At 40.3% G+C, this 18,742-nt stretch overlaps 1 protein-coding gene across 3 annotated transcripts in view; it reads left to right on the forward strand.

Annotated features, from left to right (window-relative positions):
• Positions 1-18,742, forward strand: part of LOC139759962 (uncharacterized) — a 73,448-nt gene that overhangs the window by 44,989 nt on the left and 9,717 nt on the right. For all 3 annotated transcript variants that reach the window (XM_071682668.1, XM_071682666.1, XM_071682667.1), the window contains exons 12-16: positions 2,463-2,565; positions 5,796-5,906; positions 8,444-8,586; positions 13,832-14,176; positions 16,364-16,449. In XM_071682668.1, coding sequence (XP_071538769.1) covers positions 2,463-2,565; positions 5,796-5,906; positions 8,444-8,586; positions 13,832-14,176; positions 16,364-16,449 — 788 coding nt within the window. The remainder of the gene's footprint in view (positions 1-2,462; positions 2,566-5,795; positions 5,907-8,443; positions 8,587-13,831; positions 14,177-16,363; positions 16,450-18,742) is intronic.

Raw genomic sequence — 18,742 nt, forward strand, 5'->3', positions numbered from 1 at the left:
AGTTGGGGAGAGAGAGTATCATTAGATTTTAGGGAGAATAAAAAGATGTTTCAGAAGGAGGTAAATAAAGTGCATAAGACAAGGGTACAAATGGGAACATCAATGAAAGGGGCTAATGGGGAGGTGATAACAAGTAGTGATGATGTGAGTAGAAGATGGAGTGAGCATTTTGAAGGTTTGTTGAATGTGTTCGATGATAGAGTGGCAGATATATGGTGTTTTGGTCAAGGTGATGTGCAAAGTGAGAGGGTTAGGGAGAATGATTTGGTAAACAGAGAAGAGGAAGTAAAAGCTTTGCGAAAGATGAAAGCCGACAAGGCAGCGGGTTTGGATGGTATTGCAGTGGAATTTATGAAAAAGGGGAGTGACTGTAGGGTTAGGGAGAATGATTTGGTAAACAGAGAAGAGGTAGTAAAAGCTTTGTGGAAGATGAAAGCTGGCAAGGCAGTGGGTTTGGATGGTATTGCAGTGGAATTTAGTAAAAAGGGGAGTGAATGTAGTGTTGAGTGGTTGGTAAGGTTATTTGATGTATGTATGACTCATGGTGAGGTGCCAGAGGACTGGCGGAATGCTTGCATAGTGCCATTGTACAAAGGAAAAGGGGATAAGAGTGAGTGCTCAAATTACAGAGGTATAAGTTTGTTGAGTATTCTTGGGGAAATTATATGGGAGGGTTTTGACTGAGAGGGTGAAGGCATGTACTGAGCATCATACTGGGGAAGAACAGTGTGGTTTCAGAAGTGGTAGAGGATGTGTGGATCAGGTGTTTGCTGTGAAGAATGTATGTGAGAAATACTTAGAAAAGGAAATGGATTTGCATGTAGCATTTATAGATCTGGAGAAGGTATATGATAGAGTTGATAGAGATGCTCTGTGGAAGGTGTTAAGAATATATGGTGTGGGAGGTAAGTTGTTAGAAGTATTGAGAAGTTTTTATCGAGGATGTAAGGCATGTGTACGTGTATGAAGAGAGGAAAGTGATTGGTTCTCAGTGAATGTTGGTTTTGCGGCAAGGGTGCTTGATGTCTCTATGGTTGTTTAATTTGTTTATGGATGGGGTTATTAGGGAGGTGAATGCAAGAGTTTTGGAAAGAGGTGCAAGTATACAGTCTGTTGTGGATGAGAGAGCTTGGGAAGTGAGTCAATTGTTGTTTGCTGATGATACAGCACTGGTGGCTGATTCGGGTGAGAAACTGCAGAAGTTGGTGACTGAGTATGGTAAAATGTGTGAAAGAATAAAGCTGAGAGTAAATGTGAATAAGAGCAAGGTTATTAGGTACAGTAGGGTTGAGGGACAAGTTAACTGGGAGGTAAGTTTGAATGGAGAAACACTGGAGGAAGTGAAGTGTTTTAGATATCTGGGAGTGGATTTGGCAGCAAATGTTACCATGGAAGCGGAAGTGAATAATAGGGTGGAGGAGGGGGTGAAAGTTCTGAGAGCGTTGAAAAATGTGTGGAAGTCAAGAATGTTACCTTGGAAAGCAAAAATTGGTATGTTTGAAGGAATAGTGGTTCCAGCAATGTTATATGGTTGCAAGGCGTGGGCTATAGATAGAGTTGTGCGGAGGAGGGTGGATGTGCTGGAAATGAGATGTTTGAGGACAATATATGGTGTGAGGTGGTTTGATCGAGTAAGTAATGAAAGGGTAAGAGAGATGTGTGGTAATAAAAAGAGTGTGGTTGAGAGAGCAGAAGAGGGTGTTTTGAAATGGTTTGGTCACATGGAGGGAATGAGTGAGGAAAGATTGACCAAGAGGATATATGTGTCAGAGGTGGAGGGAACGAGAAGTGGGAGACCAAATTGGAGGTGGAAAGATTGAGGGAAAATGATTCTGAGTGATTGTGGCCTGAACATGCAGGAGGGTGAAAGGCATGCAAGGAATAGAGTGAATTGGAACGATGTGGTATATTGGGGTCGACATGCTGTCATTGGATTGAACCAGGGCATGTAAAGCGTCTGGGGTAAACCATGGAAAGTTTTGTGGGGTCTGGATGTGGAAAGGGAGCTGTGGTTTCAGTGCATTATACATGACAGCTAGAGACTGAGTGTGAACGAATATGGCCTTTGTTGTCTTTTCCTAGCACTACCTCGCACACGTGCGGGGGAAGGGGGTTGTCAGTTCATGTGTGATGGGGTGGCAACAGGAATGAATAAAGGCAGATAGTATGAATGATGTACATGTGTATATATGTATATGTTTGTGTGTGTATATATATGTATACGTTGAGATGTATATGTATGTATATGTGCGTGTGTGGATGTGTTTGTATTTACATGTTTATGTGGGTGGGTTGGGCTATTCTTTTGTCTGTTTCCTTGCGCTATCTCGCTAACACGGGAAACAGCGACAAAGTATAATGATAATGATAAAAGTAGATTCTTTATTATTTAAAGTAATAACCACATTTGTGGATTATGCAAAGTATGTTTTAATTTTTTTGTAATTGTAAACTATCACCAGATGCAGTTGATGATTGAGCAGCAAAGATTGGAGAAGGCAGAGAAATTCAAGAAGATGCAAGAAGAACGAAAGAAAACAGAAGATATGCAGATTCCTGAACTTGGTAAGATAGAATGCAAGTTAAATTGAAATGGCATTTTGAAAAATGATATTAAGTTTTTGAATGGTCATAGATGATGTAAATGAGATGTCATCAATTCCAAATTATTGCAAGTAAATGATGAAGAATGTACTGTAAGGTGTACTGAATTTTATAGATCCAGGTGAAAAACATAAAGCTTTTCTTTTGGGTGTATGTTGTTTCAGATATATATCTCTGTATGTATATGTATGTATATGTTGAAATGTATAGGTATGTATATGTGCGTGTATGGGCATTTATGTATATTCATGTGTATGTAGGTGGGTTGGGCCATTCTTTCGTCTGTTTCCTTGCACTACCTCGCTAATGCGGGAGACAGTGACAGAGTATAATAAATAAAGAATATTATTTGCTGTTTGATGAATTAATCCTCTGATTATATATGTTATAAATCTCCTTCACTAAATTATACTTTTGTACCCTGTGACAATATTTCTCTGATCTCTAGGTTACCCCCCTCATCTCATGACACCCTTCATGATTCTTGAAATGCTACCTTGGTTTATTTACTTCTCCTCAAGTCATGCTACCTTTTGGTCTTGCTTTTTCCGTAAGTAATATTTGTTCTCTCATCTCTCCCTCTAGTTTCCTCCTTGCAGTGTTATAACTCATCACGGTACATTCCTTTATTTGAGTCAGTACTATACTTTTTTGATTCGGGCAGTCCTAGAGGTCTTGAATTGGCCCCCCAGAAGTGACAGTAGTGGCATTAATGAGGTTTATGATCTCAAAATATCCTCAGTAATGAGAATTAAGATCTTTAACTGATATTAGGTGTTGTCCTTTGGTTATACTATTTTATTATTTATTTTGCTTTGTCGCTGTCTCCCGCGTTAGCGAGGTAGTGCAAGGAAACAGACGAAAGAATGGCCCAACCCACCCAAATACACATGTATATACATACATGTCCACACACGCAAATATAAATGCCTATACATCTCAATGTATACATATATATACACACACAGACATATGCATATATACACATGTACATAATTCATACTGTCTGCCCCTATTAATTCTCATCACCACCCCACCACACATGAAATAACAACCCCCTCTCCCCTCATGTGTGCGAGGTAGCGCTAGGAAAGGACAATAAAAGGCCACATTCGTTCACACTCAGTCTCTAGCTGTCATGTAATAATGCACTGAAACCACAGCTCCCTTTCCACATCCAGGCCCCACAGAACTTTCCATGGTTTACCCCAGACGCTTCACATGCCCTGGTTCAATCCATTGACAGCACGTCGACCGCGGTATACCACATCGTTCCAATTCACTCTATTCCTTGCACACCTTTCACCCTCCTGCATTGAGGATGTAAGGCATATGTACATGTAGGAAGAGAGGAAAGTGATTAGTTCTCGGTGAATGTAGGTTTGCGGCAGGGGTGTATGATGTCTCCATGGTTGTTTAATTTGTATATGGATGGGGTTGTTAGGGAGGTGAATGCAAGAGTTTTGGAAAGGGGGGCAAGTATGCAGTCTGTTGTGGATGAGAGAGCTTGGGAAGTGAGTCAGTTGTTGTTCGCTGATGATACAGCGCTGGTGGCTGATTCATGTGAGAAACTGCAGAAGCTGGTGACTGAGTTTGGTAAAGTGTGTGAAAGAAGAAAGTTAAGAGTAAATGTGAATAAGAGCAAGGTTATTAGGTACAGTAAGGTTGAGGGTCAAGGCAATTGGGAGGTAAGTTTGAATGGAGAAAAACTGGAGGAAGTAAAGTGTTTTAGATATCTGGGAGTGGATCTGGCAGCGGATGGAACCATGGAAGCGGAAGTGGATCATAGGGTGGGGGAGGGGGTGAAAATCCTGGGAGCCTTGAATGTGTGGAAGTCGAAAACATTATCTCGGAAAGCAAAAATGAGTATGTTTGAAGGAATAGTGGTTCCAACAATATTGTATGGTTGCGAGGCGTGGGCTATGGATAGAGTTGTGCGCAGGAGGGTGGATGTGCTGGAAATGAGATGTTTGAGGACAATGTGTGGTGTGAGGTGGTTTGATCGAGTAAGTAACGTAAGGGTAAGAGAGATGTGTGGAAATAAAAAGAGCGTGGTTGAGAGAGCAGAAGAGGGTGTTTTGAAATGGTTTGGGCACATGGAGAGAATGAGTGAGGAAAGATTGACCAAGAGGATATATGTGTCGGAGGTGGAGGGAACGAGGAGAAGTGGGAGACCAAATTGGAGGTGGAAAGATGGAGTGAAAAAGATTTTGTGTGATCGGGGCCTGAACTTGCAGGAGGGTGAAAGGAGGGCAAGGAATAGAGTGAATTGGATCGATGTGGTATACTGGGGTTGACGTGCTGTCAGTGGATTGAATCAGGGCATGTGGAGCGTCTGCGGTAAACCATGGAAAGCTGTGTAGGTATGTATACTTGCGTGTGTGGACGTGTATGTATATACATGTGTATTGGGATTGGGTTGGGCCATTTCTTTCGTCTGTTTCCTTGCGCTACCTCGCAAACGCGGGAGACAGCGGCAAAAAAAAAATATATATATATATATATATTTATATATATATATATGTATGTGCTTTTATGGGCATTTATGTACTTATATATGTGTATATGAGTGGATGGGTCATTCTTCATCTTTCTCTTGGTACTACCTCACTAATGCGGGAAATGGCAATCAAGTATGATATAAAGAATAATATTATAAATATGAATATTCAGATATATTTTTCAAACTAATAGAAGCCTTTAATACAACAGATAGTGTATGGTAAGAATATAGAAGTGCCAGGTTATCCCATTCAGGGTAATTCCTATACCTCACCAATTTTACTCATGATTGTCTGTCATAGTAGTGTCATTGCCCAGTAAGGCAATTAAGCATACTAGTCATGATATGTCTGTCATAGTAGTGTCATTGCTCAGTAAGGCAAGTAAGCATACTAGTACATGATAATACATAGGGGAATATATGAGAACTGTCGTGCATATGGAGATTTAAAGCACAGCAAGTGTGGTGAAACTTTTGTTGTTGATAGCACATAGATAGTAAGATTGTGTAGAGGGGTAGGAATTTGATCCACCTTGCCCATTTTTTAAGCCTATGAGATTGGGGACTCTCGTTTTGGGATATTAATTCCCATAATAGATGCCTTCATTCATGTACTTCATACACACTTGTCTATTGGGAATGTTGTTTTAGATATACTGATAATGTGATATTCTGATATTATTCACAGAATCTTTGAAGAACACACATGATGCTGTAGAAGAGCTGAAGATTACATATAATCATACAAAAGTATGGAAGAAAAATTATGTACCAATATTTGATCCTGCAGTTCCTATAGGTAAGTTGTGGCTTCATTTAACTTTTCCTTTGAAATTTCTATAATTAACTGAGTATGTATGTATTTTTTTATTATGCATAATCGCATGTATGAATTTGCACCTCTCAGCACATTGACATCCAAAAGTCTCTCTTTCGTGCGCCTATCAATCAACACGTAATCCAATAATCCAATACATATCAACATATATATTCATATACATACACATTCACAGACTACATACATACACATGTAGATATTCATACTTGCTTGCCTTCATCTATACCTGTTGCTACCCTGCCCCACAGGAAAACAGCAATGCTATCCCGTGCTTCAGAAAGGTAGTGCCAGGAATACAGACAAAAAGGCCACATTCATTCACATTCAGTCTTTAGCTGTCATGTGTAATGCACCGAAACCACAGCTCCCTCTCCACATCCAGGCCCTACAGACCATTCCATGGTTTACCCGAGATGCTTTACATCCCCTGGTTCAGTCCATTGACAGCACGTCAACCCCAGTATACCACATCATTCCAATTCACTCTATTCCTTGCATGTCTCACCCTCCTGTATGTTCAGGCCCCGATCGCTCAAAATCATTTTCATTCCATCCTTCCACCTCCAATTTGGTTTCCTGCATCTCCTTGTTCCCGCCACCTCTGACACATATATCCTCTTTGTCAGTCTTTCATCACTCATTCTGTCCATATGTCCATACCATTTCAACACACCCTCTTCTGCTCTGTCAACCATACTCTTTTCATTTCCACACATCTCTTTCACCCTTACATTACTTACTTTATCAAACCAACTCACACTGCATATTGTCCTAAGACATTTCATTTCCAGCACTTCCTTCCTCCTCCATGCACCCCTATCTATAGCCCATGCCTTGCAACCAATGTTGGAATTACTATTCCTTCAAACATACCCATTTTTGCTCTCCGAGATAATGTTCTTCCACACATTCTTCATTGCTCCCAGAACCTTCGCCCCCTCCCCTACCCTGTGACTCACTTCCATGGTTTCATCTGCTGCTAAATCCACTCCCAAATATCTAAAACACTTTACTTCCTCCAATTCTTCTCCATTCAAACTTACATCCCAATTAACTTGTCCTTCAACTCTGCTGAACCTTATGTCCTTGCTCTTAATCACATTTACTCTCTAATTTCTCCTTTCACACACTTTTCCAAACTCAGTCACCAACCTCTACAGTTTCTCACATGAATCATGGAAAGGTTTGTGGGGCCTGGATGTGGATAGGGGGCTGTGTTTTCAGTTCATTATACATGACAGCTAGAGACTGAGTGTGAACAAATGTGGCCTTTTTTTTGTCAGTTTTCCTGGCACTACCTCTCTGAAATAGGGGTAACAATGCTGCCTCCTGTGGGGTGGGATAGCAACAGGAATGGTTGAAGGCAAGCAAGTATGAATGTGTGCGTGTGTATATATGTATATGTCTGTGTATGTGTATGTATATGTTGATATGTATATTCATGTATATGTGCGTGTATGGGTGTTTATGTGTATATGAGTGGATGGGTCATTCTTCATTTGTTTCCTGGTGCTACCTCACTGACACGGGAAATGGCTATAGAGTATAATAATGATTATAATAAAAAATACACCCCTGGGAATAGGGGATAAAGAATATTTCCCATGTATTCCCTGCGTGTCGTAGAAGGCAACTTAAAGGGGATGGGACTTGGGGGCTGGAAATCCTCCCCTCCAGTTTTACTAGAAGGGGGCAAGTGAGGAGTTTTACCTCTAAGGCTCTGTTGTCTGTTCTTGAACACTACCTCCCTTACATTGGAAATGGCAAATATGTATTAAAAAAAATGAAAGGGTAAGAGAGATGTGTGGGGAGGAGAGGGGATGTGTTGGAATGAATGTTTGAGGACAGTATGTGGTGTGATGTGGTTTTATTGACTAAGTAATGAAAGGGTAAGAGAGAGGTGGGGTGATAAGAAGAGGTGTTGAGAGAGCTGAAGAGGGCGTGCTAATATTGTTTGAACAAGTTGAGAGAATGAGTGAGGATTGGTTGACAAAGAGGATATATGTGTGAGAAGGGGAAGGGACAAAGAGAAGGGTGAGACAGAATTGGAGATGCAATAATGGAGTGAAAAGTATATTGAGGGCTCAGGGCCTAAACATGCAGGAGGGTGAAAAGCATGCATGGGGAAAATAACCTGCTGTTCTTGAACTGAACCAGTGTGTATTAATCATCTGGGTGAAACTACAATAAGTTATGTTGGGCCTGTTTGTGGATGGGGGGCTGTGGTTTGGTGCAGTAACAGATGCACTGGTGGGAAATGGCAAAAGAGTATGAAAGGATTTGTGATGGCTGGCTTTACAGAGGTCTGTTGCTTACCATGTGATTTGCAACAGTGGTTTTGAACATCCACTCTCAAGATAATGGATATCACTGTACTGACTATGGCATTGATGTCATATAAGTGCTGTGATAAGTCTCGTACTTTCCTATGCCTAACAGTAAAAGTATTGGAATTTTTAGTATAGAACCAAGGGCTGGTAATTCTTTGGTTCTTTCAGGTTTGAACTTTATTCAGAAGAAGATACAGTTCTGCTGCAAAGTTTGCCCAAAGATAATAGTGCATACAGCCAAAGAAGCCCATAGCCATTTTTGTTCACCGAGGCACCATGAGAATTATGCTGCTTATCTTCAGAGATTGGAGGTTAGTGGGTGCATTTATTTACCTAGAGTAGGAAATTTTTTTGTGGTTTTCACATCCTAGATGTAGTTATTTTTGTAATGTGGAGTTTCCAGTGTAGTGTGGATGTTACAGTAATGCTAAGTGTGTTCATTAAGTTAACCTGACTGTACTTTCCCTTACATCCTCAATTGTGTCTGGAGTCATTATTACATAAGGTCCCAAAACTAATACAGTTCTTGTGTTAGACCTGAAAGCATGTGTTTTTCTTGAGATATGATTCCATTTGCCACCTTTCAGAATTTTTTCAGTTGTCAAGAATTCTCTGATCTGCTGTAGTCTTATTCCTCTGACAATTTGTCATTCCACTTTTCAACAGATTATATTGTCAAATGATTTTGCAAAATCTGCAAAGACAGTATGCATTATTTTCCCTCCATAATAGATTCACATGTAGTCTTATTAATTGGCTTCTAATGAACACTTAGGAACCTTCTGGACTAAGTTTGGGATGTAATGGAAATTTTTATGAAAGCCTGTTACACTGCAAATTTTAAGGTAAAGACCCATTAGACTGAGTTTAGGATGTAATGATATTGTCTGTTAGTTCCCAAACTCGGTCCAGGACACAGTACACCAGGAAAGCATGACAACCTATTGGGCATCAATGTTTTGCAGTTTTTTTTTATTTAACTATCATTAAATGTTTTGTCTGCATGCATAAACAGAGCTTTAAAGTGATCACCTATGTAGGTGTAATGGCAACAATGAAAACATTACACCATTATATCATTGATTTACAGTGACATAATGGTGTAATGTTTTCATTGATGCTGTTACACCTACATAGGTGATTTATGTAAGACTTTGGAGTTTTTCCACCAGTCTGTTTTAAGCACCTGCCCGTTCAACACACAAATATCTCGGTCTCCATATTTTCATGCAATTGCAGTGTTTTTATGTTAAAAAGGCTTGTCATTTTGCATTGAATTATGGCAGATAAGGGTGCTGTCAGTGTTGCATATACAAAGAGATCTAGAAAATGCCAACATTTCTCAAAAGCTTAAAATGATTGAGCGAGCATTATGAGTGTGGGGAGAGTCATGCAAGCCCCATATTGGACCAGGAGATGATTCAGGTTGATGCCAGGTGACACTGGAATTATTTCCATCTGTTTCAGTGTTGTCTTTGTTACTCCTGGGCAGGCAAAGGAAAAATGTAGGTTTCCATTACCCTTAGTAATATATCATTTATGACTGTTCCTTGGAAAAATTTAGTATGTAATTGGATTTGGTTTCTATATGACCATCCCTCCCTCAGTAAGTTAGGTAGAACTTCAGTAAGTTAGTTAAAATGGGGGTTTATTGTATCATTGAGGAATTGCATGTAACAAGAAAAGTCTTCCAGAATTGTTTTGAAAAAAGCTTGTCAGAATTTTACTGTGTGATTAGTAATAGAAAGTGTGCAAAAATTTCCGTGAGGGTTTGTAGGTGGGATAAGAATGGGTCCTTGGTCATGCGTGCCAATTTCCAGTCCGATGTTCACTCTTGCAGTTACCACCATTGTGTGCAGATCTGTTACTTGTGTAATTTGGATTTACCTGCCGTTGTGATTTTCCTGCAATCTACTGTTTTAGTATTTGTATGTGTTTATGAGTGGATGGGCCATTTTTCATCTGTTTCCTGGCGCTACCTCACTGATGCTGGAAACAGTGATTAAATATAATGAATACAACTAGCATCTTAAAGTCCAGCAATATTTTTTTTTCTTTTACCGTAAACCAGCAGAAATAGTGCCCCAAATCTATTAAATGACATTTCCATCAATCTGCCTGTTAATTCCTAATGTACTAATATGATTAAAATCTGATTGAACTACATTTGGGACATCATATCTCCCACTTTTGCACACTTCCCATTTTTCTCTATGATCTTTGGTTTGCTGTATGCAATTTTTCTTTGAGGTTTTCACAGAAGGTATCCCCACATAGAGTGATAGATGGTTATGTATGATTTTGTGGTTGGTAGTAGTTGGTAGGGACCCAACGACCAGAGAGATATATTACCAGTACTACCCGCCTGGGTATCAGGAGGGTTAGTGACATATGCTTAGTGAGCCAGCACTCTAGTGGTTGTCAAGTTGTACTCCTCTGACCCAGGTAGTTATCTTCTCTTTCTACCTCGCTAATATGTGGACTACAGGCATTCTGTCTACAAACGTAAAATTTCTCCTTGTCATGTAACACTGCACAACATGTAACTCAAACAGCTCATTCTTCGTAACGCTAGATTTTCCTGTGATGAGCACTGTGCACTAGCCCTGCCTTTTGGCAAATGGTAGGAGCCGTAGATAGAAGTGGAAGTTAGGAGCATTAGGTAGAGACATAGGTAGCAGTAGTAGGTAGGAGCATTAGATAGAAGTAGACATTAGGATCATTAGGTAGGAGCCTTTGGTAATTAACACTGCACTAGACTTGCCCTCTGCCAGTGGCCTGTTCAGGATGAGGCACTAAAGGCTAAGCAGCACTGGAGTCCTTTAGTCATGGAAACTCTCTTGCCATGGCTACTCCTTTGAGGGAGTTCCAATTGGAACGCATCTGAGATTTTTTTTTTTTTTCTGCTTTGTCGCTGTCTCCCGCTTTTGTGAGGTAGCGCAAGGAAACAGATGAAAGAAATGGCCCAACCCACCCCCATACACGTGGATATACATACACGTCCACACACACAAATATACATACCTACACAGCTTTCCATGGTTTACCCCAGACGCTTCACATGCCCTGATTCAATCCACTGACAGCACGTCAACCCCGGTATACCACATCGATCTAATTCACTCTATTCCTTGCCCTCCTTTCACCCTCCTGCATGTTTAGGCCCCGATCACACAAAATCTTTTTCACTCCATCTTTCCACCTCCTAATTTGGTCTCCCACTTCTCCTCGTTCCCTCCACCTCCAACACATATATCCTCTTGGTCAATCTTTCCTCACTTATTCTCTCCATGTGCCCAAACCATTTCAAAACACCCTCTTCTGCTCTCTCAACCACACTCTTTTTATTTCCACACATCTCTCTTACCCTTACGTTACTTACTCGATCAAACCACCTCACACCACACATTGTCCTCAAACATCTCATTTCCAGCACATCCATCCTCCTGCGCACAACTCTATCCATAGCCCACGCCTCGCAACCATACAACATTGTATTCCTTCAAACATACCCATTTTTGCTTTCCGAGATAATGTTCTCGACTTCCACACATTCTTCAAGGCTCCCAGAATTTTCGCCCCCTCCCCCACCCTATGATCCACTTCCGCTTCCATGGTTCCATCCGCTGCCAGATCCACTCCCAGATATCTAAAACACTTTACTTCCTCCAGTTTTTCTCCATTCAAACTTACCTCCCAATTGACTTGACCCTCAACGCTACTGTACCTAATAACCTTGCTCTTATTGACATTTACTCTTAACTTTCTTCTTTCACACACTTTACCAAACTCAGTCACCAGCTTCTGCAGTTTCTCACATGAATCAGCCACCAGCGCTGTATCATCAGCGAACAACAACTGACTCACTTCCCAAGCTCTCTCATCCCCAACAGACTTCATACTTGCCCCTCTTTCCAAAACTCTTGCATTCACCTTCCTAACAACCCCATCCATAAACAAATTAAACAACCATGGAGACATCACACACCCCTGCCGCAAACCCACATTCACTGAATCTTTGTTATTAATATTATTATTTTTAATTTTCCAAAAGAAGGAACAGAGGGGGCCAGGTGAGGATATTCCAAAAAAGGCCCAGTCCTCTGTTCTTAACGCTACCTCGCTAACGCGGGAAATGGCGAATAGTTTAAAAAAAAAAATTATTATTATTATTATTATTATTATTATTATTATTATTATTATTATAAGAACCTTCTTATGAAAAACTTATATTACCAGAGTATGACTAAGGTCCTAAAGTTGCCAGATTAACATGAGTGATCTGTAGACTTTATTAAAGTAGTAAATTTTAATAAGGTGTTTTAATGTATGTTATTTAGTTAAGTACTCTTTCAAAGACTTGTTATATCAGCTGTGAAAGTTACTGGTCTACATTGTTTTAGCAGAAGATGAAATCTTATGTGTATTGTTGAGAAGATTGGATAGGAAACTTTCTGTTTAGAAGTCCTAATTTTGATTAATGCCTTTTTTCCAACTTGTTTGTTTTTTGAAGTAAGATTTATTTTATGTTCAGGCCCCGATCACACAAAATCTTTTTCACTCCATCTTTCCACCTCCAATTTGGTCTCCCTCTTCTCCTCGTTCCCTCCACCTCCGACACATATATCCTCTTGGTCAATCTTTCCTCACTCATTCTCTCCATGTGCCCAAACCATTTCAAAACACCCTCTTCTGCTCTCTCAACCACGCTCTTTTTATTTCCACACATCTCTCTTACCCTTACGTTACTTACTCGATCAAACCACCTCACACCACACATTGTCCTCAAACATCTCATTTCCAGCACATCCATCCTCCTGCGCACAACTCTATCCATAGCCCACGCCTCGCAACCATACAACATTGTTGGAACCACCATTCCCTCAAACATACCCATTTTTGCTTTCCGAGATAATGTTCTCGACTTCCACACATTTTTCAAGGCTCCCAAAATTTTCGCCCCCTCCCCCACCCTATGATCCACTTCCGCTTCCATGGTTCCATCCGCTGCCAGATCCACTCCCAGATATCTAAAACACTTCACTTCCTCCAGTTTTTCTCCATTCAAACTCACCTCCCAATTGACTTGACCCTCAACCCTACTGTACCTAATAACCTTGCTCTTATTCACATTTACTCTTAACTTTCTTCTTCCACACACTTTACCAAACTCAGTCACCAGCTTCTGCAGTTTCTCACATGAATCAGCCACCAGCGCTGTATCATCAGCGAACAACAACTGACTCACTTCCCAAGCTCTCTCATCCCCAACAGACTTCATACTTGCCCCTCTTTCCAGGACTCTTGCATTTACCTCCCTAACAACCCCATCCATAAACAAATTAAACAACCATGGAGACATCACACACCCCTGCCGCAAACCTACATTCACTGAGAACCAATCACTTTCCTCTCTTCCTACACGTACACATGCCTTACATCCTCGATAAAAACTTTTCACTGCTTCTAACAACTTGCCTCCCACACCATATATTCTTAATACCTTCCACAGAGCATCTCTATCAACTAATTGGAATTATGGTTTTATTTTATCAGAAAAACAAGAAAGTGGAAACAGTAAAGGAGGAAGAAATTAAACAAGAAGATGATACAGAAGAAAATGACAAAGAACAGGAAACTTTCCAGGTAAAGGAAGAGTCTGAAGTAAAGCAGAGTAATGGTGAATTTGATGAAGACATTAGCTTTGAGGACATGAAGAATATGGAAGTGGTAGATGAAGCACTAGATGAAGGTAGTATGGACACAAGTGCAGACACCAGTAAGATTACAGTCAAAGAGGAAGATGTTGTAGATAACGAAAATATGGACACAGGTGCAGATGACAGCAAGGGTGAAGACAAAATGGAGGAGCCAAACAATGAAGGTGAAGGCAATGAGTTGGTAAGTTGCTTTTCAGTACTTAAGTTCATATTTTCTTATCTAACTGTCCCACTTACTGCCCATGATATAGATCACCTAGCAAAGTTGTCTAATTAGTTGGATGGGGTTGGCAAACATAACTGATTTTATGCCTCATCTCTTATAGACTTACCTGTGAATCACCATGTAGACTGGCCCACTGTATTAATCCAAACTTTCAGTAAAATGTTACTGACACACCACCACTTGACATTACTTTACTTTGTTAGTGTGGCTTTTTAATGAAGGACCACCGGATATTTTTTGAGGAAATATTTCAGAATCCAATACAAATTGTACAAGAAATTGCCTGAAATATGGGAATCAATAAAGGTAACAAAAATTAGTACCCAGTTTGAGGATAGTCATTTCTTCTAGTCATTAAGAATATGTTGTAGCTAATATTATGAAATGAAAAGACAGAGCTTACTGACTACATTTCATGTACATTACATGATTCTATAGAGGTGAAGATTTGATTTACCATCCAATTCTAAACTCATAGATATTTAAGTGTAACTCATGGACAAGACATGAATTCAAAACATACTTGTCAGCTTCAGATCTCCATGCTTCTTAATATTAAGCTTAACTTAACCTGATTCTTCCATGAAGACTCAAGATAATACAGTATGGCCCAAAGGTCCCTAAAATTCTCATGAAAATGTATCATACAAATTAAAGGTTTGCCATGTTTGTAGATAGTTGAATTACATTACGGTTACATCATAACACCCTGATACCACATTAGTAACATCAAACATGCAGCAATTCATTATGCATTAGAACTGTGGCTTACCCAATGCTGAATGTCAACATTACCACAGAAATCTTTATTCACTCTTTTAACCATTTAAGACAGACATATATCCAGCTCACACTTTCTAGTCACCTCCAGTGGATAGTCACTCCATGTGAACAAAACACCCACCATGTTAGAAATCATGTTCCACGTACACATGATAATCACTCCCCACAACAAAAACATCAACATAAAAGAAACACATAAACTAAATGCCCTCAGAACAGAAACTGGCACCAGATTTGGACAAGAAAATGAATCCCTCAACATCCTAAATGAACAATTCATCCACTTCACTTTAAACTAAGCCTTGCCTGCCTTGTCTTCCACCCTCTCAAAAGCAAATATAACATAGCTTCAAGCAATAAATGGTTTACTCTGAACAATCACGAGCTGCCTGGCAACCATAAACACTCAACACTTTCACAATGAAGCTAAGATCCTTACAATACAGTCCCACTGAACAATCACGAGCTGCCTGGCAACCATAAACACTCAACACTTTCACAATGAAGCTAAGGTCCTTACAATACAGTCCCACCTAAACATGCTTGGTACTCATTTTTATGCAACAGCACTATACCCCTCCATCCCTAACCATTGTTACAGTTAATAACCATCACCCAGAACCTTTGCTCACAGATCCCCCAACCCTGAACACGGACACACTGAAATAACTTGGCAAGCACTAAACAATAGAGCTCCTAACCCAGTCTCCAACTCCAACCTACTGGACATACAGCCTATCAGAAACCACACTCCATATGCAAACACAAGGCACACTCTCCTGCATACACTGTGGACATCATCCATCATTACAACACTATAAACACCATTCCAACATATCCCGTGACCCTTCATGTTCATAATTCAGCTACCATAAAGAAGACACCAAGCGCTTACTTCTTGATTACCCTGAACTTTCTACATATAGATGTGCACACGTCACAACTGTTTATGACCTGTGGTCCTAGCCACTGAACATAGCCAGCTATCGGAGTGCTGCAGGAGCCTCAAAAGGATAGAAGGGACTCTTAGAGTAGGAAGGTAAGGTAAAGCATATGTATATATCCTCCCCCTCATTTATTTCAATTTCTAAAAGTACCTTGTGATAAGAAAGGAGGAACAGAGAAGTTTTGAAAAGAATATTGTGGACAAGCAGGAGAAAATCTGAAGGTCTTTTGTAGATTCATCAGAAATCAGTTGTCAGTTAAAGAGCTGCTAATCTCAAGTTAAGGACTTCAGAGGGAAGAATTGTTGATGATGATGTAAGGCTGTGTGAGGAACTTGGTTTTAAATGTTGAAATATATTTATGTGCTGTGGGTATCTCCTAGTGATTGACATCCTTTTTATTTCAATATTTCAGGGTGAAGTTTCAGTTGTGCTGGAGGAAGTTGGAGAAGACCTAAATGATAATGAGGATGAAAAGAAAGCTAATGGCACTGATAGCAAGTGAGTTCTAACTTGTGTATTCTTGTACTACAAAGCTTTTCATAGTAGATAGTTGTAATGATCAGAAAAAGTTTTTCCCGGTTGTATTTGTATAGAATGAAACTGAATGAAAAAGTTTGCATGCTTGACAGCCCTGTTGGACACCACCTTTGTCAGTATAATTTTGTATGAATACATTGTATTTTCTACTTTTTTTAATCATGGCTGCACATTCAGTCATTTCTCTTTAGAACCCTCTCCTTTTATAGTTTGATTTGTAAAGAAATACTAGGGAAGCTCTCATGTCATGGACAGCTGAAAAATCCTTGAGCAGTATTTGTTTTAGAAACAGTGATCTTGGAATTACCAGTGAAAGGGAAGACATAAGGCTTCTTATTCCGACACCTCTTGTTTTGTGGTGGATCAGGTAATACACTGTCCACTGGTAACTCAGTTTTCTGTTCAAACACTGTCATGTCATGTATTTGCCTGTGAGGCTAGACTACATGGGGTTACAGTGGCAAGGGTGTGGGTTTGGCTGTGTTGGGCAACGGTTCCACAGTTAGGTACACCCATGCAGTATACCTTGTGTGACAAACCATGAGACATTACAAGCTCATCATCATTAATGTTGGAATTAATGTCAGTCTTGATTTATGTCTGTCACTTTATCCAGGTCATCCAGCATTTTCAACAACAACAAAGCATGTCTAGAAAGATAAGAGTTGTATATATATTATATTATACTTTGTCGCCATCTCCCGCGTTAGCGAGGTAGTGCAAGGAAACAGACGAAAGAATGCCCTACCCACCCAAATACATATGTATATACATACACATCTACACACACACATATATATACCTATACACCTCAACATATACATATATATACACACAGACGTATACATATATGCACTTGTATATAATTCATACTGTCTGCCCTTATTCTTTCCCGTTGCCACCCCGCCACACATGAAATGACAAACCCCTCCCCCTGCATGTGTGTGAGGTAGTGCTAGGAAAAGACAACAAAGGCCACATTCCTTCACACTCAGTCTCTAGCTGTCATGTATAATGCACCGAAACCACAGCTCCCTTTCCACATCCAGGCCCCACAAAACTTTCCATGGTTTACCCCAGACGCTTCACATGCCCTGGTTCAATCCATTGACAGCACATCGACCCCGGTATACCACATTGTTCCAATTCACTCTGTTCCTTGCACGGCTTTCACCCTCATGCATGTCAGGCCCCAATAACTCAAAATCTTTTTCACTCCATCTTTCCACCTCCAGTTTGGTCTCCCACTTCTCCTCGTTCCCTCCACCTGTGACACATATATCCTCTTTGTCAATCTTTCCTCACTCATTCTCTCCATGTGACCAAACCATTTCAAAACACCCCCTTCTGCTCTCTCAACCACACTCTTTATGACTACACATCTCTCTTACCCTTTCATTAATTACTTGATCAAACCACCTCACACCATATATTGTCCTCACACTTATCATTTCCAGCGCATCCACCCTCCTCCGCACAACTCTATCTATAGCCCACGCCTCGCAACCATATATCATTGTTGGAACCACCATTCCTTCAAGATAACGTTCTCGACTTCCACACATTTTTCAATGCTCCCAGAACTTTCGTCCCCTCCTCACCCTATGATTCACTTCAGCTTCCATGGTTCCATCCGCTGCCAAATCTACTCCCAGATATCTAAAACACTTCACTTCCTCCAGTTTTTCTCCATTCAAACTTACCTCCCAGTTGACTTGTCCCTCAACCCTACTGTACCTAATAACCTTACTCTTATTCACATGTACTCTCAGCATTCTTCTTTCGCACACTTTACCAAACTCTGTCACCAGCTTCTGCAGTTTCTTACCCGAATCAGCCACCAGTGCAGTATCATCAGCGAACTACAACTGACTCGCTTCCCAAGCTCTCTCATCCACAACAGACTGCATACTTGCCCCTCTTTCCAAAACTCTTGCATTTACCTCCCTAACAACCCCATCCATAAACAAATTAAACAACCATGGAGACATCGCGCACTCCTGCCGCAAACCAACATTCACTGACAACCAATCACTTTCCTCTCTTCATACACGTACACATGCCTTACATCCTTGATAAAAACTTTTCACTGCTTCTAACAACTTGCTTCCCACACCATATATTCTTAATACCTTCCACAGAGCATCTCTATCAACTCTATCATATGCCTTCTCCAGATCCATAAATGCTACATACAAATCCATTTGCTTTTCTAAGTATTTCTCACATACATTCTTCAAAGCAAACACCTGAT

Source organism: Panulirus ornatus, chromosome 34 (genome assembly GCF_036320965.1).
Source record: "Panulirus ornatus isolate Po-2019 chromosome 34, ASM3632096v1, whole genome shotgun sequence".
NCBI lineage: Eukaryota > Metazoa > Arthropoda > Malacostraca > Decapoda > Palinuridae > Panulirus > Panulirus ornatus.